Source organism: Saccostrea echinata, unplaced genomic scaffold (assembly GCF_033153115.1).
Source record: "Saccostrea echinata isolate AGI-Se365-2 ecotype Australia unplaced genomic scaffold, CSIRO_AGI_Sech_v1 ptg000010l, whole genome shotgun sequence".
Classification (NCBI taxonomy): Eukaryota; Metazoa; Mollusca; class Bivalvia; order Ostreida; family Ostreidae; genus Saccostrea; species Saccostrea echinata.
This window is the reverse complement of record NW_026889759.1, coordinates 13,133,914-13,158,488: the sequence shown is the minus strand read 5'-3', so window position 1 is coordinate 13,158,488 and position 24,575 is coordinate 13,133,914. Positions and strand designations below refer to the sequence as shown.

Here is a 24,575-nt window from a genome sequence, read left to right as displayed (position 1 = left end):
CTGTCACTTGTAAAACCAAAGTTATAATTAAAAAAAAGGTGTGTGTGCAGTCAAAAATTATGATTGAATTACTTGTAAATTATTGACAGGATGTCAGCCCTGTAATAAAGCAGGGCATGTATGTGATCCCATTACTGGTCAGTGTGTCTGTCCACCCCTTACTACTGGACCACAGTGTGGTGAATGTCAACCCAATACCTGGGGCTATGACAGCATCAAAGGATGCAAGGTTACTTTGTCTCATATTTTTTTTTTTTGGTAACAAAGTGGAATCAGTAATAATGCAACCTCCAAAAAAATAACAAGACTTGACATACTTTGTAAGCTTTAAGGTCTCTTTACAGCCCTGCAACTGTAATCTCCAGACCTCAGAATCCAGACAGTGTGATAGAAATACTGGAAAGTGTACCTGTAAGGCTGACTTCACAGGTGACAGGTGTGACAAGTGCCTAACTGGATTCTACAACCATCCTAACTGTCAGCTCTGTCTGTGTAGTGCTGATGGTACAGAGCCGAACAGTTGTGACAACTCTACAGGTGTCTGTCAGTGTGACAATAGAGGACAGTGTCAGTGTAAGGTAAGTGTGTCTGTCTGTGTGTGTTGTACTGACAGTACGGAACTGAGCAGTTGTGACAACTCTACAGGTGTCTGTCAGTGTGACAATAGAGGACAGTGTCAGTGTAAGGTAAGTCTGTCTGTGTGTGTAGTACTGACAGTACAGAACTGAGCAGTTGTGACAACTCTACAGGTGTCTGTCAGTGTGACAACAGTGGACAGTGTCTGTGTAAGGTAAGTCTGTCAGTCTGTGTAGTACTGACAGTACAGAACTGAGCAGTTGTGACAACTCTACAGGTGTCTGTCAGACTGTCAGTGTGACAATAGAGGACACTGTCAGTGTAAGGTAAGTCTGTCTGTCTGTATTTTAGTATGATGATGTGGAACACTGTCAGCATAGAGGTTTCTGCATGATTATTACATGAAGAACTTTCCAGAGAATTGTGTCAGTATAAGGTATGAGTATGAGTCTCTCAGTTTGATAGCTAGGTGCACATAGTCATCGTATGGTCTACCTCTAGTGTATTTTCAATGACAGTAGGGAGTGGTTTCAGTGCAAGATATGTCTATCTGTCATCAGGGGACAGTGAAAATGTAAGATATGTCGGTTAGTATGACAACGTAGGTATGTCTATCTGTTTGACAACAGTGGACAGTGTCTATGTGTCTGTTTGAGGTATAGCAGATGACTGCATCATTGTATGGTTTGTTTGTCTGATAGTCATCTATGTACATAATTGATGTAGACTGGACAATTCTAGGCTTTGGTAAGCAAATAATTTGTATTCAAACATTAGAAATGTGTTTAGGAGAATGACTTGATGTGGTTATACTTGTTTCACTGCATAAAGCATCTAGATGTCACTATCCAATGGGAAAAAAAAATTGACAGCATATACTTAGTATTGCTGAGAAAGTGTCTCAAATCAAATTACTTTGAAATTTAAAATTTACTAAATAAATGTAGAAAATTTAATGATTTAACATGTGTATATTGAAATATTTCCATCATTTTATCAGGAAAATGTAGAAACTCGTACATGTGGTCGATGTAGACCAGGATCCTTTAGTCTGCACAAAGCGAATCCTTATGGCTGCACTGATTGCTTCTGTTTCGAGCGGTCAAATAGGTGTGAGCAGGTGCCCTATATCTGGAATAAGGTACTCGGTATAATGAAGACTGACGGACATTAAATGTGTAATTGTAAATATATGTATATGACTTATCATACGTGGATAATATGTGTAATCTTGATTAAGAGTGCAACGATAAACTGTTTGTCGGTATATCACGGTATATTTTTCCATGGTTCAACTCACCATACGCTTAATTGATACCACAGTTCGGTTCAATCGGTCCAGAATTATCAGAATCGTCTGTTTTGTTTCCTTGTTTACAATTTCAAAATGGCTTTTGCACAAAACTCGAGGTCAACGATAACACATTAACGGCAGTTAAACTCATTTCCAGCATCTTAAAGACGTCAGATTTAACACAGAGAAGGACTTAATATGCTTAAAAGTTAAAGATGTTAAGACATATTATAAACTCTTGAGATCTAAACATATTCTTTGGTAATACACGATATCTCATCACGCATTGTATTTCGATGAAAATTCGCTGTCTTGTTGACTAAAACGTGTTAACACAAGAAATATGACAACTGGTTTTCTTCGTAAATAAAAGGAATAAAAGAATCAATGTCTTCCTTTTTTATTCCAATTTAAAAGAAAGATTATTAGGTAAGGTCCCATAGTTCCCTGTAAATGTTCATCACTGGTTTAGAATATTGTCACAACTCAAAGATCTACCTATCGATCCAGTTCAAGTTAACAAAATGATATTTTAATTATTATCAAAAAATATGAACATTTGATATAACCCTGTCAAGTTTAAAAAAAAAATTATGATGATAAACTTGAAAGACTTTTTAACCTTGTCATGTATCGTGATACGTATCGTATCATGAACTGAATACGGTGATACGTATCGTATTGTGAGGTTGGTGGATCGTTGCACCCCTAATCGTGATAGAGTAAAAACTTTCTAAAATTAGTGCTTCCAACAGTGAAATCATTTGGATGATTGATTTTTCTAAAATAATGGTACCTCAGATCAGTAAATGAAAAGATTTTCAAAATGTTCTAATATGTAGAAATACTTTGCAAGTACATGTATCTTAATTTAAGAGTTACCTTAAAGTTTTGAAGGGCACGAGCCACTATGGTGGCTTAAGTCTTTATATGAGTAAGTAAACATTATTCAAGTAACTATCAGGGAAAATGAGCCTCATGTATGATATTCATGTTTTGTTATCCAGATGAGTATGATATTAGTGCTGTACAGTACAAAAATTAAAGAAAGTTACAAAGTGTGGTTCTACATCTTTAATGTTACTGTACTCTTTATTCTAGATGGAAATTCCAGAAAACAGTGTGTCATTTGATCCTCGGGTCACAAACAAGGTCACTTTAAAATATAAATCCCATGTTGTTATCCCACAAAACTCCACCTGGGCTGCTGTACCAGAATCCCTAGCAACCAAACCAATTTACTGGAGCCTGCCAGCTAGTTATCTAGGTGATTTGGTGAGTGAATTTAATACATACATAGACCTTTGAACAAGTTAATGCATGTTTTAGAGTGAGTATATTCCAAATGATAACAGATTTGAATACTGTGATTTGAAAAAGTATATTTTATTGCAGACCTTGTCTTACAATGGGAAGATGAGGTTTAGTGCTCAGTTCAGATCAGACAGTGGACCTCCAACTCGAGTAGATGAAAGTCCGGACATTGTAGTGGTGGGAAATAGGTTCCAGATGACTCATAACACTGGTACACCATGGTCACCTAGAGGAGAGAGGTCCATCTCCGTCAAGTTCCACCCAGTAAGTGGATACTGAAGCCTTACCTATACCAATCATAGGCAGAATAATTTACCATAACATACTAGAAGTTGAAATTTATTAACTGAGATGACTTTCATAAGAGAAATGTAATGAGTTTGTTGATATTCAGAGTAGTTTCCACACATTTTGTAAATTTGTTTCTAGACTTTATGGAGAGTGGTTGGTTTTGGTAATGCCACCAGAAGTTTGATGATGATTGTGCTGCAGAATGTTACAGATATTTATATAAAGGCCACTCAGGATGACCAAGCTAGATCTGCTGTGTAAGGAAATACTATATATGTGTTCTTTTATAGTAGAGGTAGTACCACACTTCAGAGATCATGGTCTTTAGGTGCTGTCTAAATGTGTCAGTTAGCTCCAATGATCTATGTAAATTGAAAACATGATATTCAAAAAGGACAAAAATGTTTACTTTTAACCTTCTACTAGGGCAAAACTTGCTTCGTTTTATCTCTCATACTAGATAATTCATTGTTTCATACTACTTGCTGAAAAGTTAAGGTTTTTACTGTGTTCTATGTTGTGTTTTGCTCCAGAATTTTGTTTTTCTTTCAGGTTGACTTCTGTATCACTGGACAGTGCCCAGCCAGGGAATGGTAGTACAGAAAACCCAGCATTAGGAGTGGAGATTTGTCAGTGTCCACAACAGTACTCGGGACTTTCTTGTCAGGTATTGAAGTTTCTGTGAAAAATAAAGATACAATGATCGAAAAATGTTCTTTTCTCAGTCAAAAAATTGTTATCCCAATTGATTTTTCATTTCAATTTCATAGTTTTATGTTTTAAGAAGAATTACTGTATAATCTTAATCTTTTCATGAACTGTAAATTGACAAATTTTCGTGACACCTTATTTTTGCAAGATAGCTATTTGATATTTACAAGTTAAGTGAGACAAAATTAACATGAATTGTGGTTATTGCTGTATATAATCTTTATGAAAAAAATATATGCAAGAATAAAAATTTCATGAGCAGATAGTTTCAATTAATTACGCAAAAATAAAGTTCTCACAAATAAAAAGTCATTTTCAGTATCTCCTTAACACATTTTCATCATTTTTAGTGTAGCAGAATTTAAAGGGTTTTTATCACATATCTAAATTTCTTTAAAATGAAACACTATTATTATATTCTTGAAACATATAATTATCGTTTCATTATGAAATAATGTTGAAAACGGCCGTAATTAGACGATAAAACGCCCGTAATATAGGGTCCTCGAAGTAAAAATCTCCACTAATTAGATAGGGGTCACGTGGTCATGAAACATCGTGGGTGTCAGTGGTCACAGAACTCGTAAAGCTTATCGTAAGAAAAAAATATATTGAATAGATTTTTACGCTAAATAAATAGAATACACAATATGGCCGGTTGAAATTTTGACATTAACTATATTCCTTTGGTTATGGGCGGTCAATCTTTTATGTATGAACATCTAGCAGAGAGAAATATCCAGAAAATAAGCTGACAATTGGAGAGAGGTCACCGAAGACGAAGCCGTTGACAACTCGGGACTTCAACTAAATAGAAAGAATTACTAAAGTTTAACTTCGTAAACATATATAAATATGGGAATTTAAAATTCTCTTTCATTATTATTTTAATTAATCATATATTAATAAATCCTGTATATCTTCTATCTGTTCTAGCAGTGAATATCATGTACTAGAAATGACATTTCTTCAGTGGTGCCATACGCCATTACACAGTTCACAACATTCCTACTAGATTCTGTGCGACTTTTAAAAAATGCGTGTTTGTCATTTATTATTTTTTTAAAGATATCTTTCCTTAAGATATTTTATAGGACAGAAAAAAAAATTGTGATCGTTCGGGCATAAACGATTGTTTATAATGGAGATAAAAGCCATCGCATTTGCAGAAAAGGGCCCCCCTTTCATCTCTCGACCAAGTCCAAGAAATGTGGGGGAAAAAACCTTCCTAAAACCTTTCTTGTGCACATTTGTGAATCCTCAAGCAATAAATTATACCTTACTAGCTGTCAATTATCCAATTATCACTTAATTATTTTCTAACAGTTTTAATAGACACAACCATTGAGCCCTTTTGTATACACAATAAGTACTTCGCTTGACCAGGATTGACACCTATGACATCAGAGCAATGGCGTGTAACATCGGCGATCAAAATATGCATATTGAGAAAATCAAACTTTGAATCGCTGAAACATTAAAAATATTAATTTTCTAGCAAAGATTTTTAAATATATGATTTTAATAGCGTGTAAACTTTGTCATATCAAAAAATTCTGAGAGGTGATAAAAACCCTTTAAGTGTTCAGAGAATTTAAAAATGGACTCCTTTGTTATGACAGGATCCAGCAGAGGGCTACTATAGACTGAAGCACAATTCCACCATAGATCTGTCTTATCCAATCCGTGTAATCGGAGAGGTGGTACCTTGTAACTGCCACAGGCACTCGGACATCTGTGACAGGAATACAGGAGTGTGTAAGGTACAAACAATTTTATACTGGGGGCTAATCATGGTAAAGGATGGAAACAATTTTATACTTAAAATTTATGACTAAATAATCTTGATACATGTTTTCATTAATTAAGGATTTGTGGATGATGTTTAATGTATAGAATTTCATGAAATATAAATACATGTACATGTAAAACAAAATCTGGAAAGGTGTGCATTAAGATTATGTTTAATAAAACACTTGTTAAGGATTACCAGTAATCAACCAGTTTACATTGATTATGATGAATAATTATCACAAACCAATTCTAGAATTGTCAGCATAACACAACAGGAAGTCAGTGTGAGAGATGCTTGCCTGGTTTCTATGGTGATGCGACCAGAGGTTCACCTGTTGACTGTCAACCCTGCATCTGTCCTAGCATTGACAACAAGTAATAATGCTTCTCAGTGACAAAACTTAAGGGTTTTCATGTATATTAACCTTAATGTCTGTCCTAGCATCAACAAGAAGTAATTATGTTTTTCTGTGTTAAAACTTAAAGGTTTTTATGTGCATTAACCTTGATGTCAATTTAGATGTACAACCCCTCAAGTATTAGTTTTGTAGAAAAAATGTAATGACAGTACCAAAATCTGTTCAGTTTCAGCAGCACCTGTGAAATTCGCCGAGGCCAACTTTACTGCACAAATTGCACTGAAGGATATATTGGTACAAGATGTGAATCGTATGTATTTTCTGAGTTTTTTTCTTAATAGCAAAATAGATTATAGATACTTCCATATTGTAGAAATCATGATATTGTTTAGGTTGTACATAGTCTTCAGGTGTTGTGTGGTAAGGGTGGCAGCTAGTATTTAGCAATTTTATTGAACCGACATTTTTTCTTCTAAGAAATATTTTTCTCTATAATCCAGGGTTTAACTTCAATGTTAAAACAATACAAATGTATGTTATAATTGAAAGTATTTATCACAGCATCCATGTATATTTAAATACAATGGGAATGTTAGTGCACAAATACATGTATTTTAAATTAAAAACATGAAAAGCTTGAAGTACTTGTTACATTTCTTTAATGGTCAAGCATTGCCACACCAGAAAAAAAAATGCTTAAAAGGTTTAATACCTGGTTTAAATGTTGTTATAGATAATCCATATTTACATGCAACTCCTTTGAGCAAACTTTTTCATTTGTTTAAAAGACTTAAGAAATGTTGATACTTTTAAAAATTTAAATACACTCTATTGTATGTAAAATCAAATTAAGAGAAGCATAAAATATAATGATGGTTTAAATCAACATTTGTATAAGTGGATAATAAGCCATTATTTACATGTTATTATACCCAATAATGAGTGACAGGCCTGAGACAGTGTTGTCATAAGACCTTAATTATCCCACACCAATTACCAACCCTCACACAATGCACATTTTTCTCCATTGAATTTTAATCTGTCATTTTGAGAAATCATTCACCTTTCCACTTGTCATAAATTTAAATTCATAGACATTGTCATCTGAAGGAGATATTGGGTCATTCAGTGAGAAGGAATTTGTTTTAAAACATGTACTTATTGCTGTGCATTTTAATGCTGCTTGATGGTGCTTATGCAAGGAGTATTAATGGGTAATACTCTTTTTAAATGGTTGTGTCCTAAATGAAATTTGTAAAGAAGATTTTCATTTTTCCTTTTTAATTATGTGATTTTTTTCTCTTCTAAAAGTTAGACATATGTTAAAAAAGTTCCTGTAAATGTATAATATGTTACAATTTATTCTATTACATGTAGGGAAAAACATGTAGGAAAAAAAATTTGGAGATTATATAAATTTCTTACTTGATTTATATACTTTTCACATTGTTTTGCTTTTTTTTTTAACCCCCCCCCCCCCCCCCAAAGAAAAAAAATTGGAAAAAATCACTACTAATTTTCTAAATTAATTATACAATATACCTATAAAAATCTAATAAACTGCCAAACCAAAGAGCTTTTGAAATTTATTGCTTGATATATATATGTACATTGTATCTTTAATTTTACTTTGCTTAATGATGAACATGTTTTTGCAGATGTGCAGAAGGTTACTATGGAAACCCACGACAGACAGGGGGTAAGTGTCGGCCATGTGACTGTAATCCGGAGGGATCCGTATCTTCCTTATGTAATGCTCGTGGACAATGTCAGTGTCTTCCTGGAATAACAGGGGAGAAATGTGATGGATGTCAGCCAAGATATGCTGTAGAAGATGGGAAATGTGTTTGTGAGTGTTTAATGTCTTGAGATACATTGACATATGAACAAAAGGCATCAATTAAACGTATTCCATAGAATATCCTGTTAACGTTTTAATCCTCAAATAAAAGTAATTACATTAAGAAAGTTAATGCAGTATTTATTTTTTTTTTTCTGTTTACAACTTGATGAGATGCTCCCAGAAATGTGAAAACATTTCTTTTTGAAAAAAAAAGGATTAAAAATGTCATCTCTATGTTATGTGATCTTACAGCATGTGATGAGGGCTGCACGGCTGACCTGATGAGGGAACTAGATGACCTAGAAAACATGACCAGTCAAGTGAACTTAACTGGAAAGCTCCCTGTCCCATGGACCCAGCTCTGGAAAATCAAGAATGAAACAGAATTACTCAAGGTATGTACAATTCAAAAGTTGAAACCTTGCAACATTTTCTGTATGCTGAAAAGTTTCACATATTATAAACTGAGTGGGAAAAGAAGTGATTGCTTTAATTTTTAAAAAAAGTTGCCAGCAGTAAGAATATTAAGGAATCATACATGTTTAAAATGTCATGAGAGGAGTGATGATAAGTCTTGTGTATGAATAAATACCAACAGGATGAGTTGGAGACGATAAGGAATGCAGAGCTGGATCATTTGAGGAATCAGACAAATGACCTTGTGAGGGATTCACAGGACTTACTCACCAGAGTGAGTGTTAAGGGTTGTGTGTAGTCCTTGTATATTATGTGTTCTGTAATGTTGTAGTCTTGTATGCTGTATGTCCTATTACTGTATGTAAAGAATGCTTGCATTAATCTCTCTGTAGCCCATCTGCACAATGTTCTTGGTGTGTGTGTGATTGTACTGCTAATAGCTGCAGATAGCTTCTCATTTCATCATTTTTAGAAGACATATATACAGTTGAACTTTGGTATCTCGAATACAATGGATATGTCGAAGTGATCTGGAAGTCCCAACCACTTATTCTTTATGTATTTTACCTTCAATATCTTGAATGCTCAGATATCTTGAAGTTTTTCTTGGCCCCATCAGGTTCGAGATAACACAGTTTGATTATATTTCTTTTTTATCCATCTATATACTAAATATTTATTTTTTACAAACTCTAAGTTGTGACAATGATTTTTTCCTTAAGAGTATAATCTGTAACTCGCTATTTGGTGTTTGAATATTGCCATCATTCACATCTGCTAAACTGGAATTTTCAGCAATATTTTATACATCTGTTTTGAGTCACTTTGCTTTTCTCTGTAGATTATCCTGTTAATGTAGAATAATGTCTCTTGTAAAGTAAAACAGAAGTGATACAAGTACAAATTCATGTTTATCTTTTTATCATCTTGAGGATTTGAACACATGAATATGACATATATTTTAAAGCTAGATGTTACATGTTTTAGTCCAGGAGAGCTAAGCTTAAAGCTGCCCCACTGGAGGATAGAGCTGCTACCCTGAAGAAGAATGCTACAGACCTGGAGGCAGATCTTAATGACACAGTCAGGGACATGAAAGGTGAGAACTAACAAAGATATTTCTTAACTTAACTGATGAATGACAGTTATGTATTCCTTACTATTTTAAGTGTTATGATTTATAAGCTGTCAGATTTTTAAAGTTATCTACATGTATCTTTTATTGATTGTCTATTTTATTCTTTCACTATGTGAAGGTTTGAATGTTGGTCTACCACTAAATGGACTGCTTTTTTTGTGTAAAATAAGTGACATATTTTCAGAATTTGTGGATAAGCTAGTGGATGTTGTTCAGGGTCTTGTCCATAACAAAAGTGGAATAAATGTCACTGATGCCTTGGAGAAAGTGAGGGCCATTTTAAAGGACATCAAAGGCAGAAATTTTTCAGGGAACCTGGAGAGGGCACTCAGAGAGAATAAGTAAGTGAAATTTTTTTTTTGTAGTGCTTTATTATTTGTATTTGGGGCTTTGGATTTTGAAATGCTTGCATGTATACAGTAAATGTTACAAATGTTAAATAAAAACATACTGGCTGCTTCATTTTTGATGAATTACAGTACAGTCAAACCTCATTATCTCGAACCCAATGGGACAGAGAAAAAAAACTTCGAGATATCCGAGGATCCGAGATATCCAGGGTAAAATACTTAAAGAATAAGGGGTTGGGACTTCCAAATAACTTCAACATATCCATGGTTTTTGATATATCAGTGTTCGAGATACCGAAGTTCAACTGTATTTGCATTCAGTTGATGTAATAATGTAGAAAAAGCGATGGTGGAGATAGTTTGAAAAAAAAAGAGTATCTCATGTCAAGTACAGTGTATTATTTGGAAAATACCTGTTCATATTGTATTTGTAATGTTAGTCTTTATCACAACACACTTTTCAGACTGGCTGAGAAATTATCAGAGGAAGTGTTGGAAATGAGGAACAAACTTGTGAACACATCGGGAGTTATGGAGGAAATTCAGGCCATAATGGATAAACTTCAAGACCTTCAGAAACATTCTAATGAATCTCACAGGCAGTCAGATGAAGTGTTTAGAATGTTGAGTAACATTCTCAGAATTCAAAATAAAACAGAGGTAAAAAAAAAAGAAAAAAAAAGAAGCTAAAATGTATATTGGAAAAGAAATTGAAAAAAAAAATTTAGAATATGCATGTATGTGAGTCAATTTTATTTCAGGAAAATGAATATGTGTCCTATATGTATTTATTTCAGGATGTGTTGGTTGATGTAGACCTAGTCCATGATGATACAGTTAAAATTTTGGGAGACGGCCATCAACTCAACATTGAATCAGCAGGGGTACTAGACAAAGCCAAGGAAAACATCAAAGTACAATTCTTTTTCCCATTGTATCTAAAATTGTCTCCCAGGAATTATATGCTGTAAACATACTTTTTTTCATTGGGGTCATAATTCCACGGAATCACAATTTCTTTTCAATCAGTGGGTGACAGATTTCCACAAAAAAATGGCTCCACGTACATAGCATAAATAATTAATTAATCCCACGCAGGAAAAAAGTGTATCTACAGTATTTCATTCAATCCATTGAGCAGTTAGTTTGAAAGTACATTCAACCCACTTGACATATTTTTTAATGATTTTTTATATGCCTCAGGATGTAGAAAGAAAAGCAAGCATCTTTGACCAAATTTTGCCAGAACTTAGATCAAAAGTCAATAACACAAGAAGTCAGCTTCCTGGGACTGAGGCCAAAGTCAGAGCAGCAGAAAGTCATGCAAGAGACCTGTCAAAGTATGCTGAACAGCTGGAAAGGTAAGAATTTTCTTCTAGGAATATTTCTTAATTAAATCAATGATTGCAGTGTTTAGAGTACAAGTCATACAGTATTTAACAGAATAAAGATAAAGCTGTTTACTATTAAATCAAAGTGCACATGCACTTTGATATTATTTAATTTAATCTGTAAATTAATTTATCTTTAGGGAGTTTGAGAAAACGAAGGCAGATGCAGCTGACCCTCTGAAGGCTGCTCAGGTTTACGGCAATATTGTAAAGGCTGTCAATGAGGCAGAGGAAGCAGCCAAACGAGCCATCAAAGCCGCAGAGGAATCAATCAAAATTGTAGGTTTTGGTTCAGTTTTATAAAGGTGGTACAAGTGAAGAAATAAGTCAAGGACTTTATGGCTTATATAATTTAGTTTTAGGTGGCAAAAACCTATATACCTCTAAAATAGCATTCCAGTGTAATAGTGATATTATGCTTGCATTTTACATTTGACACAGGAAAACCCTTGATCTAATTCATTCATACAGTCAATGCATTTCAAAAGTGCAAGCTGTAATCAGTAGAAGTAATTTTTGCATGATTTAAGAAATATACCACTCTATGGGTGTGTTTATTAATTAAAGCATATCTTTTATGGAAGTTGCTGCAATTTTTCCCTCATAGCAATCTTTAAACAACCCACAAATTCAATTAATCTTCAAGCCACAAATTCATGTCTTTCACAAATGGAATAAAATCTTGCTTGTTTTAATTTTGTTCTCAAACTGGAAAAGTTTTGTCTACTTTATGAAACAAAAGAACATTTTTTGTACAGGCAGGGGTGAAGAACATCACAGATGAGGTGTCGCGCTCACTTAACAGGAGCAGAGAACTGCAAAGACAAGCCAATAAAACACTGAGTAAAGTCCCAGGTATGTCAAACATGTATTTATTATGTCTAGCTAAGACAAATGGAGATATTGTTTAACTCTAAAATCTCTAAACCTTCTTTCACTGTGGTGTCTAAGCCATATTTTTTCTTTGGCTGGATTGCAATCTTTAGACAGTGTCTGAGTCAAAAATTTTGTTTAACTGTGGCATTTAGTTCTTCATGGCTGGTCTTAACATAGTATAAGCTTAGTTTATACATTGGTATAGAATTTGGGTCATCATGCAATCTCTTTTAGATTTATACACTGTAGACCTTTGCTTTGACCTTTCATATTAGGAAATGGAAAAACATATATCTCTGTTGAGGGCTGCCTCTTCAGATCCTCTAACATCACTCAATAAGTAAATCTGGAGGATATTTTTAATGCTGTAAAGTTTAGCTTAGCCTTGACCTTAAAGTTGGTAATAAAAATTTTTCTCTTTTGGGGATTACCAATTCCATTAGAGTTTTCAAGAGTTTGAAGTTACTCTAAAAAGCTGCAAGAATTGATGATATGATTTTGATAAAAGTTGATTATACTGCCCGTTTTAGGTTTGGACAAGCATTTGAGTGTTTTGAATGAGGATTTGCTTCACGTGGAAGAAGAACAAAGCAAAATCAGACAAGGCCAATCTGATATCAAGGATGCTCTAAGACAGCTACCTAAAGGTTAGATCTTAAAATCAGCATCTCATTTTATATTTTTATTAACAATACAGTGAAAACTGTTTAATCTGACAACTGTGTAATCTGTTTCACTGGGAATTCTGACATTCATTTTCATTCCCATTTTACTATTTTCCATGTTCTTTACACTGTGTAATCCAACACCTGTCTATTCCGAGACAAAAATTGGCTCCCAATCATGTCGATAAGACAGGTTTCACTGTATTTTTGTTGTTGTTGTTCTTGTTTTTTGAATTTTATTTTCATTCTTGCTTTTTGCGTAAGTCAAACAATGCCAGAATTAGAATTGTTACTCATTTTTACCTCTAACTACATGACAGACCTCAGTGACAGAGCTATGAAGATTTCTAAAGATACTGACAAGACATCAGAGGAATTAGAATCTCTGGAGGAAACTGTAGGAAATATTGACAGCAACATAAAGAAAGATCTTATTCCAAAGCTAAACCAAATTCAAGATGTGCAGTTTGATGGCATATTTGAAAACATAGAGAATTCAAGTGAGTTCCAGCATTTAAAAGGTTTTATTCAGATTATTTTCAATATAGACACAGGTTAAGATGCTGATGAATTCATGTTGTTTCTTGAAGTTGACACAGCAAAGGCAAACATACAGCAAATAAGTGCCATTGTTGATGGGGTTGAGTCAGCTGCTAACAGAACCATGACTGCCGAGTCCAGACTCAACGATAAACTCAAGATGCTGAGAGATAACATCAAACAAGCTCGTGCTCAAGCTGAGAAGGTATGTTCAGTTAAGATGCACAAAAGATCTGTTGAATAATTCCCGTAATGAATGTTCAGACTGCATGCCGTCTTGTTTGAGAGAAGTCCATTCTGCTGGTTTTAGCAAAAAAAAATTTATGTTTTTGGCTTGTTCAGATGATTTGTATTTATCTACAGGTGAAGGTGTCACTCTCTTCCAATGGGCAGTGTGTGAGATCCTATTTCTCCAAGTCCACTGCTGGTGTCACCAATAAAATTACCTTTTCCTTTAAGACAAACAAAGCGACAAACAACCAGATCTTTGTGTTGCTGCAAAAGTCTCCCACAGTATGTGTCATTCATAGATTCATCTATATTTACATTTATTTAGTCATATGGCAAGTTTCAATGATTGAAGTAAACTCTGGACATTTGTGAATGAATTATCGGATTGATTTTCTCATGTTGGCTTTGCATTTCAAGTAAAATAGACTGATTAAAGGCTACCATTAAATACTGTTGGCTGTTTTAGTAGAATGCTATATTCATATTTGAATAACATGTGTACTGTTCCCATTGGGTGTAACTATCTATCTCTGTGTAGGAGTTCCTTGCAGTGGAGATGATCAGTGCAAAGATCCGATTTTTATGGAATGTTGGAGCAGGCATTGGTAGTGTCACAAGTGATCTTCCCATTCAGAATGAGGCCAACTTTATCAAAACTGTAGACAAGTGGTACCATGTCAAAGCTGAAAGGTAGGGAAAGTTCAGAAAAAAAGTACAGATATCAAGTATTTGTACATGTATATATTGTTGAATCATTATGTATACATGTATTTCATAGGGACTTCAATTTTTGTGAATAACCCTTGCATACAAGTCTACAATCTCATCGATTGCAATATAGGTGATGTGTTTTATAACAAGGTGTTGAACCATGTAGTTATGTCTGTACCAACTTACAGATTTTTAACAGTTCACTTAAATTGGCCTGCATGATTTAAAATCATTCCAAAGAATTTTATGGCCAGAGATTTCATAGTATGTAACAAAATAAGTCATCATTACCAATAAATTTGTTTCAGACGTGGTCATATAGGGACATTGGAGGTCAGTAAACTGTCCAATGGGAAGACTGTGAAAACAATGAAGGGATTCTCTCCTGTTGGTCGCTCTTTTCTGAAGCTGGATGAAAACTCAGAGCTTTATGTGGCTGGTTTGCCATATGGCATAAATGTAAGTATATCATTCTTTTTAAGTTAATGAGTATAAGATAAGAAAATGTCATGTTTCAAACCTGCACACCTGGCATTGTGCTAATTGATAAAAATTGCCACTATTTCAGAGGTCAGAAGAACTGGGAAGCACAGCAAACTTCTCTGGGTGTATGAATGAAATGTACATTGATGATCAGAAAATAGGACTTCATAACTTCAAGACAAACAGTCAGCAAGGTTGTGGAGGCTGCAGGAATGTGTCAGTAGTTTTACAGTTTGAAGATGGATTCTTTTGTCACTTAATCATTAATTCAGCTTTAAAATGTTAAGTTTATGTAATTTTTTTTCTCAAGTCTTTTTCACATATTGCCTCTTTTTCACAGGCCTACAGTTACTGTGGTAGGGGCTAGCACCTTTCACTTCAATGGTTTGGGTTATTCAGCCAAACCTCAGATAAGGAACTACAGAAGTACCGAGTTTTACGTCAAAATGGAGTTTAAGACGTTCTGGAGGGATGCCATTTTACTGTTCACTGGAAATAACAAAACTGTAAGTGAGAGCAGTTCATATACATGTATGATAGCAATGTCTATTCATTGGGATTTGGATTCATATTAACTAAATGTAGGATTGTAGATGACATTAATTTCCTGTGGATAAATTTTAGGGTCACAGGGTCAAAAGGTTTAGTTTCTGGGGGGGGTTGGATGTTCACATTTTCAGCAAGGGCTGGCTTCATAAAAAGTTGCTTTTAGAATACAGTAAAAAGAGTGGGTTTATAGGGAATTTAAGTTTTAAACAAAATATTCTCTCCCCTAAGACTGCATACTAAGAAATTAAGGATATAACAAATTATGGATAAAATGAAACAATTTCAATTGTCCTTGTTGATTTTTGCTTTACTGTCAAGGACATGGAATTTTAACCGCATCTTTTTAGCTATCTATACCATGCTTTAACTGGCCATTAACCAGCTTGAGTATTCAAGTAATATCTGAGGGTTAATTAAAATAACAATTAGTACGGTAACTTAAATATATACCTCATAATGTGTCATTTTTCAGCAAATTACTAATAGTGTTCTGTTACTTGTTTTCCTGTGAAAATATATGAAATATTTAATTTCTCTATATAGATTTTTTTGTTTCAGATTTATCTGTTTTCAATATGTATGTATGATTTTCTTGACTGTGATTCCAGGGAGATTTTCTATATGTTGGTTTACAAGATCAGAAAGTGGTTCTGCAGATCTATACTGGTGGCGAGAGTTTTCTGTCAATTTCCAGCAATTTCTCGTATAACGATAACAAATGGCATAACATCGTAGCCCAGAGACAACTCCTGACGGGTACAGAATCACAGGCAGCCGTTAACAAGCTGCTGCTAACCTATCCACCACAGACTAATGCATTGTTAATACAGATCATTTAGTAACACACTATTAATTTATACTTACAGGGTGATTTTTTATCACTTACGCTTGAAAATAAGCGAGTGGTTTTGAAGTTTTACCTTGGCGGTGTTAGTTTTGCACGTTTGGAATCCAATAAAACTTACGCTAACAATACATGGGTTCGAATACAGGCTGAGAGAAGTGGGTTACAGGGTACTAACTGTTACAAATTATCACTTGGCAATCAAACAAGATATTAGTTGGTTAAATCGTCTTAAAAACTGCATGGAGCATCTTCGGGATTAGCCTTTCACTTAATTCACATACAAACTTACAGGAATTTTGAAGGTCATAGGCAACCAAACAAATGTGACTTTCATTTTTCACTGGATATTGATAATGATTGCCTTGGTGTAATGTTTACACAATTTCACCTCTCCCCCCAAAATATGTAATCTTTTTACATTGACTTCTAATTTCCCTGTAAAAAGCAAGTATTTTTACTTGATACTATCCAGACAGAATATGCAACACATACTAGAAGAAAACATCTAATTAAGAACCCCTATACACTGAATCAAAATGTTTTTTAGACATTTAGAAAATATATATGTATAAAAGTGTAAATATAAAGCTTATCTATTACAAGCTTATCTATTACATTTTCAACATGGGGTATTTGGCATTTACCCCCAAGAATTTTATTCAAAGACAATCAAGTATGAATTGATGAATGGAAATAAATGTTGTTTACGTACATGTGGAAAATACACACAAATGAAGGGTTCAATTTATTTATCTTGGCCTAAGAAAATGCTTGAATTGATAAGAAATTGCTTGAATTGATAAGAAATTGAGTAATACAGTGTAGATTTCAATTTATTTTATTTTAGATCTAAGGGCAAATTACTCTAACTGCTTATAAATTCCACAGAATCAGAACTCTTCAATGTGCAGTGTATAGAGGGTTCTTAAGTCTGCTCAAATCATGCTTTAGTGCTTTTTCTCATTACTCAGTGCTAAGGTATGAAAGAATTCACTGCTGATTAAAGCACAAAAAAAAATTACCAGCACATCCAAGAACCACAAAATATTAACCATGAACATGTTTCTTGCACACTAGAAGGACTATCAAAACTGTGTTCTGTGCATCAACCATTATTGCAAGCCTAAGTTTTCACCTACTCCAAAGAGAAGATTATGGCCTCTGGCTTATAACAACCTTGAAACTTTATTTTATTCAATGCAAAAAGTATTCTTATGTTGCCATTGGCCTTGAATGTGAAGTAGGAAGTAAGACTGGACATGCATTTTGAATCAAGAAAAAGTGAAAGAAGCTCCTTTATTTAATATGTATATTGTTGGAGACCAACTAATGCACTGTTTGAGCCACATGTAAACTTCGACTCATATTTGGAATGATATATGTAACAAATTGCTTCTTCAATTTGCTGTTAACTGTATTAAACCCTCGCTTAGTTCAGCAAGAACGTTAATTACTAGTAACTTTTAACTGTAGCTATACTCCCTGTCCCCGTAGAACTAATTTATGCCACACCATGGGCGAACTAATACATAGCTTATTTAGAATTGTAGATATGAGTGAAAAGTTATACATACTTCACCTGTACATGCATGCTCTAAACAAACCTTGTGTGAAAGTTAAATTAGCAGTTATCAACACTTGTATTTGTGCTATACATTGTACTTATGTGGTTTGTGTGTGAAATTTATATCCTTAGCATACTAACACTTCAATGTAATTAATAAACACTTTTTAATATATATACAATGAATATGGACACAAAATAATATTAATTTAATTTGCACTCTGACAAAGATTTAGTCAAGTCAATAAAGAAAGTATTTATTGAAGAATAAAGTATTTGCAAAGCAACACTAAAAAAAAAAATTAAAGGAAAAATTATATGTAGAATTGTACTTAGTGTATTTAGTAATGTGAATACCTTGTGTATTTTAGCTTCCCTTCAGATTGACAATTCAGACATGCAGCTCTTGACAGCTCCAGGAAGTAACACAGGGTTAGAGTTGAAAGGGAAGAGACTATATTTTGGAGGAATTCCTGAAAGTTATGATCTACAACCTTTTTTGAAATGGTGATTACTATTTATAATGAATTATTTTAGCTCAATTTTGAATTGCCTGCTATATTAAATGATCTATCACCACCAAGAAATGCCAAGGATATACATATATTGTGCTTTGATAGGTTTTTTATCAAATGAGCTGGGGTTTTTTTTCTATTCTGAAATTTGCTAGTAAAATAGAGCAATTTGACTTAAATCCATTGTGGCCCTCATTAAAGAGATTTAGAATGCAGTGTAAAAAATTATTTTTTTAAGAAAGGTTTTATATAGAAATCTTGTGCAATTATTTCTCATAATAAAATCAGGGCATCACTTGTTTTACTACAGGGGAAGTATTAAGAGAACTGGACTTTTAGGCTGCCTTCGCCGAGTCCAGATGGATATTGATAACCAGGATCTTCTGACTGGAGAAACTGTAGGGGTCACCAGTGGGTGTCCAGCAGAGGTGTGTATTTTGTTTACTTCTAACTGTCTCACTTAGAGATTGGGACAGACATTATGTTTTGGAATTGGAAATTAGTAACTTTATATATCACCACATGTTAATAAGACATGTGATTTCAAAGTTTTGTGAAATTATACATCCTGCAATTCTTGTTTTTCAGGGTTACAAAACGATTGCATTTTATGGAGATGGATTTGCAAAGTATAAGGCAGCTAGCTTGTCAACAGATAAAGCTGATCTTTCTCTGTCCTTTAAAACATTGGAAAAAAATGCCCTTCTCTTGCTAGCCTATGATAATGATCAAAGGGTTTGTATTCAACAGCAATTCTTGATTAACTTTTCAATTTCCTTCCTATTTTTTTCTTCCATTTTGCAGTTTAGAATATACATATGTTTAAAAGGCATTCATTTATTTTCTAATTTTATTAAGTATAATTTAATTTTCAGAACTTCTACTCTATAGTACTGACTAATGGTAAAGTTGAAGGAAGTTTTAGTACCAACAGTCTTCCCAAAAAAATTACAACATCCAAAACTTTTAATGATGGACATTTGCACAATGTAGCCATCCAGAAAGTTGGAGATAGGTAAATTTCTTTTAAAAGTACTTGCACTTGTTTTTACATTTGCCATTTATAATGCCTTGTTCACCATCAAGTTGCAAAACCCACCCAAGAGATTGAAAATTTTGGGAAATAGAATATTCAATTTTTTTTCTCTGTCTCTTTTATCTGCCTGCATCTTTACTTTGCTCATTACTTTTGGAATAAGCAACGTTGATACTTTATATGTAATTAAATGGTAGCTTTTGACCAGAGAATGTCCCATGACCTTGAGCAGGATCATTTCAATATCAAGGTCACAGAGACAATATGTCATGAACTTGATCCTAAAATCATTCAGACAAGGTTAAAGTTATGGAATTGGAAATGTATAATTTCATGTCCACCTCAAAATGTCATGCTAGAAAAAAAAATTAAAAGATCAATTTTGACCAAAGACATTGTTTATGGCTGAAAGTTGTGCCAAGGCCCTAGCTTAAACTTATTTTGTAGGTCTTGTAAATTTACAATGTAAAAATAATTTAGTTTATGACTTCTCTTATGCAGTTTTGAGTGGTTGTCTGCAGAAGGTATATGTCCCAGTAAACAGATCTAGTTAGATCAGATTTCTTTTATCTGTGTCATACTTTGAGGTATTTTGGTGCATATCAACTGCAAGTTACAGAATACACTTTTTTTCTGTTGATCACAGGATTACCATGTACATAGATGATGAGGCCCAGTTAGATGAAGTCATACTAATTAGGAATGAAATCAATGTAGATCATCTGTATGTAGGAGGAATCATCAACTTCAACTTTCCTCAGGGGCAGGCTATGGTAGCCACCACTCAGGGGCTGGAGGGATGTGTCAGTGATATTATCATCAATCAAGAGTACGTCCATCAGATCTTGCATAATTACATATTAACTTACTGAATGCCTAAATATTATGTTATCCTGTTTGTATTTCTGAGGGAAAGATTTCAGCATGACTATTTTTGTCTCTCTTAAACAGAATTTTGAACTTGAACACACCTCTCCAGTTTGAAAGAGCAGATATAGGAAGGTGTAGATTCTCAACCAATCAAAATCCACAAGGCATTCAAGATACACAAACCACAAAATCACCACCCACCACCACAACTAAGGCAGCCATCACAACCATCAAAGCTGTCACCTCAACTATTTCTCCAAATTCCTGTGCAAAGACTCCAGATTTACAGCAAAATCTTCTGTCTCTGATATTTGGGAATTCAGAGAACAGTCATGGGAAAGTGATACTTGATCCAGCAGAGGTTCAGGAATCGTAAGTCATGTTTTCTTATGTTAAAGGTACACACCATACAAAACCTTCCATAACATAAATTCAAATGATTTCAGGGCATGCAATAGTGGAAAAAAAATACATTTTTATACATGTACTGAGTATCAGAAATGTTTTGTTTTTTTTAGGTACATGTACAGGTCAAAAATGACATCTAAAATATTGCATTGTTGACCTCATAAAGTTTTCCTTTTCTTAGCAAATGTTTGACTAACATATGTCGTTGTTTTTAGGTTTCAGATCTCCTTCGACTTTCGTACATTTTATGATGAAGGAGCGGTATTTCTATTGACCAATAAAAACTACACAGAGTATGTGGCAGCACAAATAAAAGGTGGATCTGTTGTCGTGTTCTGGACAAATAATGGAGGAAAGGCCAAAAAATTTGTCTCCTCTAAAGTGGTGACAGATGGAAAGTGGCACACAGCTGTTGTTTCAAAAGACCGCCGCCGCATCAGTCTGGAGGTGGATGACAAGGTGGAAATGGACAGACGGAAGATCACCAAGAAATTATCCATAACCTCTCCTCTCATTGTGGGAACCATTGTGAATTATACTTCTGTCAATAATAAGGACTTGGTAAGTACGGAGTACAATAAGCTGAATTTCTTTTGCATTATTGAGCAAATCATGTTTGTTTTGTACTGTAAAGGTATATGAATTAGCTTACTCAAAATTTAGAGCAATCTTCCTCATCAACTGATCAGCAAATAATATATCTGGAAGAAGCATCTAAATGTATTTCATTTAATCATATATTAGCATGTACATGAATTAACAGACAAGAAACAGCACTATAAATGCTAAAATATGATCACAGCTAAAATAAGTATATCTACAGTAAAAGAATTGTAATAAAACAGAAATCAGACATTCATGTTTTTTTAAAAAAAAAAATTCAGGTAAAGCACAGTCTGAGGGGCTGTTTAAGGAACTTCATTGTAAACACTCGGAGTATAATGATAGCTGATGCCACTCATGTACAAGGTATCACAACTTGTTACATCAATATGGAACCTGGGGTGTTCCTGGAGGAAAACTCATATGGAATCATAGGTAGGTTCCAATTGGAGATCAAAAGCATATCAAGTTTTATTAATCGTTTTATTATACACTTGACTTTTCAGTAAGCAAAACAATAAATTAAAAAAAAATAAGTACGGTAAATAAATATTTCATTATACTACTGGTAAAGAAATACTTCATATGCTCTCTTACGTTTCTTTCAATTATATTTTTCTATAGCCAGTAAGTTTGTAGTTGGTCGAGAAATGAAGATTGAGTTAGAATTCCGTACTCACAAACCCAATGGTATTATTCTGTCTATCACTGATAACCACGCAGTCACACTGGAGCTGCATCAGGGAAAGGTAGCTATATCTTCATACACATATACATGTAGTATAGTTATAATTATAAAATTACTTGTATTTACTCTAAATTTCAAATGGAACTTAAAAGTTTATATTTAAACTTAAGAATCCTTTCATTCTGATTCAGGTTGATAGCCATTTATAAAATTTTACATTTGTTGACAGGTGAAGTTCTCTGTGTTTAATGTGGCCCTATTCACAGCAGAGTCTGAAGATTCAGTAAATATTTGTAATGACCAGTGGCACTCCCTGGAGGCCACACTGATTGGAAATGTGGTGAAGCTGGTCCTGGATGGTGGCGACCCTCAGTATGGGAGCAGCCAGGATACATTCAGGAATGTGACCACTTCCTCTGCTTTGTATGTGGGAGGGGTACCAGGTAAGTTTACCTGAATAGTACATATTAGAGATATGTTAAATTTATATCTTACTCATAATTTTTTTTAACTATTATCACAATTTGTGATTCTCAATGAATTCCTTTTCTACTTTATATGATATTTTTTTTTGTTTCAGATTATGCAGTGACACAGATTGCCTCTTTCAACCAGAAAGATGGAGCACCAGAAGGATTTGAGGGCTGTCTACGTAATTTCAAAATAAACTCCACGCCTGTAGACTGGTTCTCTTTAGTAGAACAGGAAAACATTCAGCGAACTGGATGTCCTTATTAAAGTTTTGGAATTAAGCTTATATTATTTTTGTATTTTAAATAAACTTTTACCTCAGCCCTTTATACCCTCTCTATAGGTAGGTGTCTTTAATAGTGCTAAATACCTACTTGGATTCCATTTATATCTATTAATGATTGGATAACTTCAGGTGTAATTTTACTATAAATCAAGATGTGACAATCGAATATGTATCCTGAAATGTTTGTTGAGCAGTTTTTACAATGGATATTTCATTGAAATGCTGATTTGCACCACTTCAGTATAAAAGGCAAATAGCCATATATTTTTTTACATACTACATACCATTTTAAATATCATTAAGAGCACATGTCAGGCTTTATGAGATCTTACATTTGCTGGATCTGAAATGCAATGTATTTTAATGGTGCTAATTTTGTACAACATTTGTGATTCTGTACGTAATTTATAGCTGTGTTTAATTGTTGTGATTCGATTTATTGTGATCTCTAAATGTTTATGAAATGAGAGTGTTATAAGTGTCATGTCCATTTTTGTATACCTGTGTATACCGGTAATTACTTATTTAATGGAGCGTTTCGGTCTGTTTATGAATTTGTATGATTATGCATGAATTATGATATACTGTAAATGTCAGTTAAATCCCTGTGTTGATTTTTGACTCACACAATATGTTCTAAGTGAATAAGTTTGATGACTTTATTGTAAATTAATTATCTTTAATTTATACAGTAAAAAAATTCTTTTGTTTTTAAAAGAATTGCAGGTTGATATTGAGCAGTGTTGTGCTCTTTGTATACAATAAATGCTTTAATTAATAAAATTGAGTCTACATATGTATACTACATGACCAATTGTTTCTTATTATTCATGCACATTTCAGTTAGAAACATGTCACTGAAGAGGAAAAGGAGAAAATATTGTGCTCATACAATGGTTGAATGGAAAGTATTAAAAAAATGCAATGTATGATCCAAAGACCACATTGCAGAATATTTTCCCCAATGAAACAATGTCCAGGTAGCAAAGTGTGCAGAAAAATTGCTAATTCTATAGACTCAGTGTAAAACTAGCAGTTATTATAATGAATGGTTGGGGATGTATTTAAGTTTGTTCATGGATCTAGGCAGGTTCACCTGAGTTCCTCAATTGCATGTAATATGAAAAGTTTAGGATATAATATCTTGGCCACTACTGAAGAATTAATTAAAAAGAAATGTCCAAATTTTTCAGACATAGACATTAAGGATATACGCAATGTACCTTACCTACTGATAATTTTTCAAGATATTCTTAATTTAAGATTATAGTGCCATCAGATGTTTGTAGACAAAAATCAGCATGCATTACCAGGGGTTTTAAAAAGATATCAAATGATGAAAATTCTTGTATAATTCAAAGAAAATTTACAAAAATTACTTAACATATATTCTAGATCTTTTGTTCATCCAAAATTGTTCTAGAAGAAGTGTTCAACAGCATACATAAACAATAAAATGTAGCACACAGTTCCTTTAAGTATTGGAACTCTTCAACTGCAGGGGAAAAGACAATAAAGTTCGAACTACGTTGCATATCTCCTTAAGGAGATTTTTTTTCTTTTGAGTCTAGGTAGGACTTGTCCCATGATCACTAGGGACCCCAGTGCACAGGATCATGTGACAGACTTGGATTAGGTTAGACATTTATTTAAAGAGTTATTTCCCCTGGCTTCAGTAACAATATAAATATATATATATATATGGTATTTTTTTCTACAAACTAAATTGTATTGCAAACCATCTCTTTTCTCTC

At 33.7% G+C, this 24,575-nt stretch overlaps 1 protein-coding gene across 1 annotated transcript in view; it reads left to right on the top strand.

Annotated features, from left to right (window-relative positions):
- LOC133184437 (laminin subunit alpha lam-3-like) overlaps positions 1-23,603 on the top strand; it is a 54,130-nt gene extending 30,527 nt beyond the window's left edge. The window contains exons 24-63 of the mRNA XM_061319517.1: positions 90-229; positions 345-578; positions 1,577-1,717; positions 2,972-3,145; positions 3,266-3,448; positions 3,614-3,732; positions 4,028-4,142; positions 5,809-5,949; positions 6,234-6,355; positions 6,566-6,649; positions 7,998-8,188; positions 8,435-8,577; positions 8,781-8,873; positions 9,587-9,698; positions 9,922-10,078; positions 10,552-10,747; positions 10,885-11,001; positions 11,291-11,448; positions 11,619-11,757; positions 12,237-12,333; positions 12,885-13,001; positions 13,340-13,519; positions 13,610-13,764; positions 13,923-14,072; positions 14,329-14,480; positions 14,810-14,960; positions 15,070-15,200; positions 15,325-15,490; positions 16,142-16,289; positions 18,316-18,451; positions 18,770-18,887; positions 19,048-19,194; positions 19,335-19,474; positions 20,142-20,324; positions 20,447-20,737; positions 20,989-21,334; positions 21,658-21,811; positions 22,001-22,125; positions 22,294-22,507; positions 22,645-23,603. Of these exons, the coding sequence (XP_061175501.1) occupies positions 90-229; positions 345-578; positions 1,577-1,717; positions 2,972-3,145; positions 3,266-3,448; positions 3,614-3,732; positions 4,028-4,142; positions 5,809-5,949; positions 6,234-6,355; positions 6,566-6,649; positions 7,998-8,188; positions 8,435-8,577; positions 8,781-8,873; positions 9,587-9,698; positions 9,922-10,078; positions 10,552-10,747; positions 10,885-11,001; positions 11,291-11,448; positions 11,619-11,757; positions 12,237-12,333; positions 12,885-13,001; positions 13,340-13,519; positions 13,610-13,764; positions 13,923-14,072; positions 14,329-14,480; positions 14,810-14,960; positions 15,070-15,200; positions 15,325-15,490; positions 16,142-16,289; positions 18,316-18,451; positions 18,770-18,887; positions 19,048-19,194; positions 19,335-19,474; positions 20,142-20,324; positions 20,447-20,737; positions 20,989-21,334; positions 21,658-21,811; positions 22,001-22,125; positions 22,294-22,507; positions 22,645-22,802 (6,218 nt within the window). The 3' untranslated portion in view covers positions 22,803-23,603. The remainder of the gene's footprint in view (positions 1-89; positions 230-344; positions 579-1,576; positions 1,718-2,971; positions 3,146-3,265; positions 3,449-3,613; positions 3,733-4,027; positions 4,143-5,808; positions 5,950-6,233; positions 6,356-6,565; positions 6,650-7,997; positions 8,189-8,434; positions 8,578-8,780; positions 8,874-9,586; positions 9,699-9,921; positions 10,079-10,551; positions 10,748-10,884; positions 11,002-11,290; positions 11,449-11,618; positions 11,758-12,236; positions 12,334-12,884; positions 13,002-13,339; positions 13,520-13,609; positions 13,765-13,922; positions 14,073-14,328; positions 14,481-14,809; positions 14,961-15,069; positions 15,201-15,324; positions 15,491-16,141; positions 16,290-18,315; positions 18,452-18,769; positions 18,888-19,047; positions 19,195-19,334; positions 19,475-20,141; positions 20,325-20,446; positions 20,738-20,988; positions 21,335-21,657; positions 21,812-22,000; positions 22,126-22,293; positions 22,508-22,644) is intronic.
- The last annotated feature ends 972 nt before the right edge of the window (positions 23,604-24,575 follow it).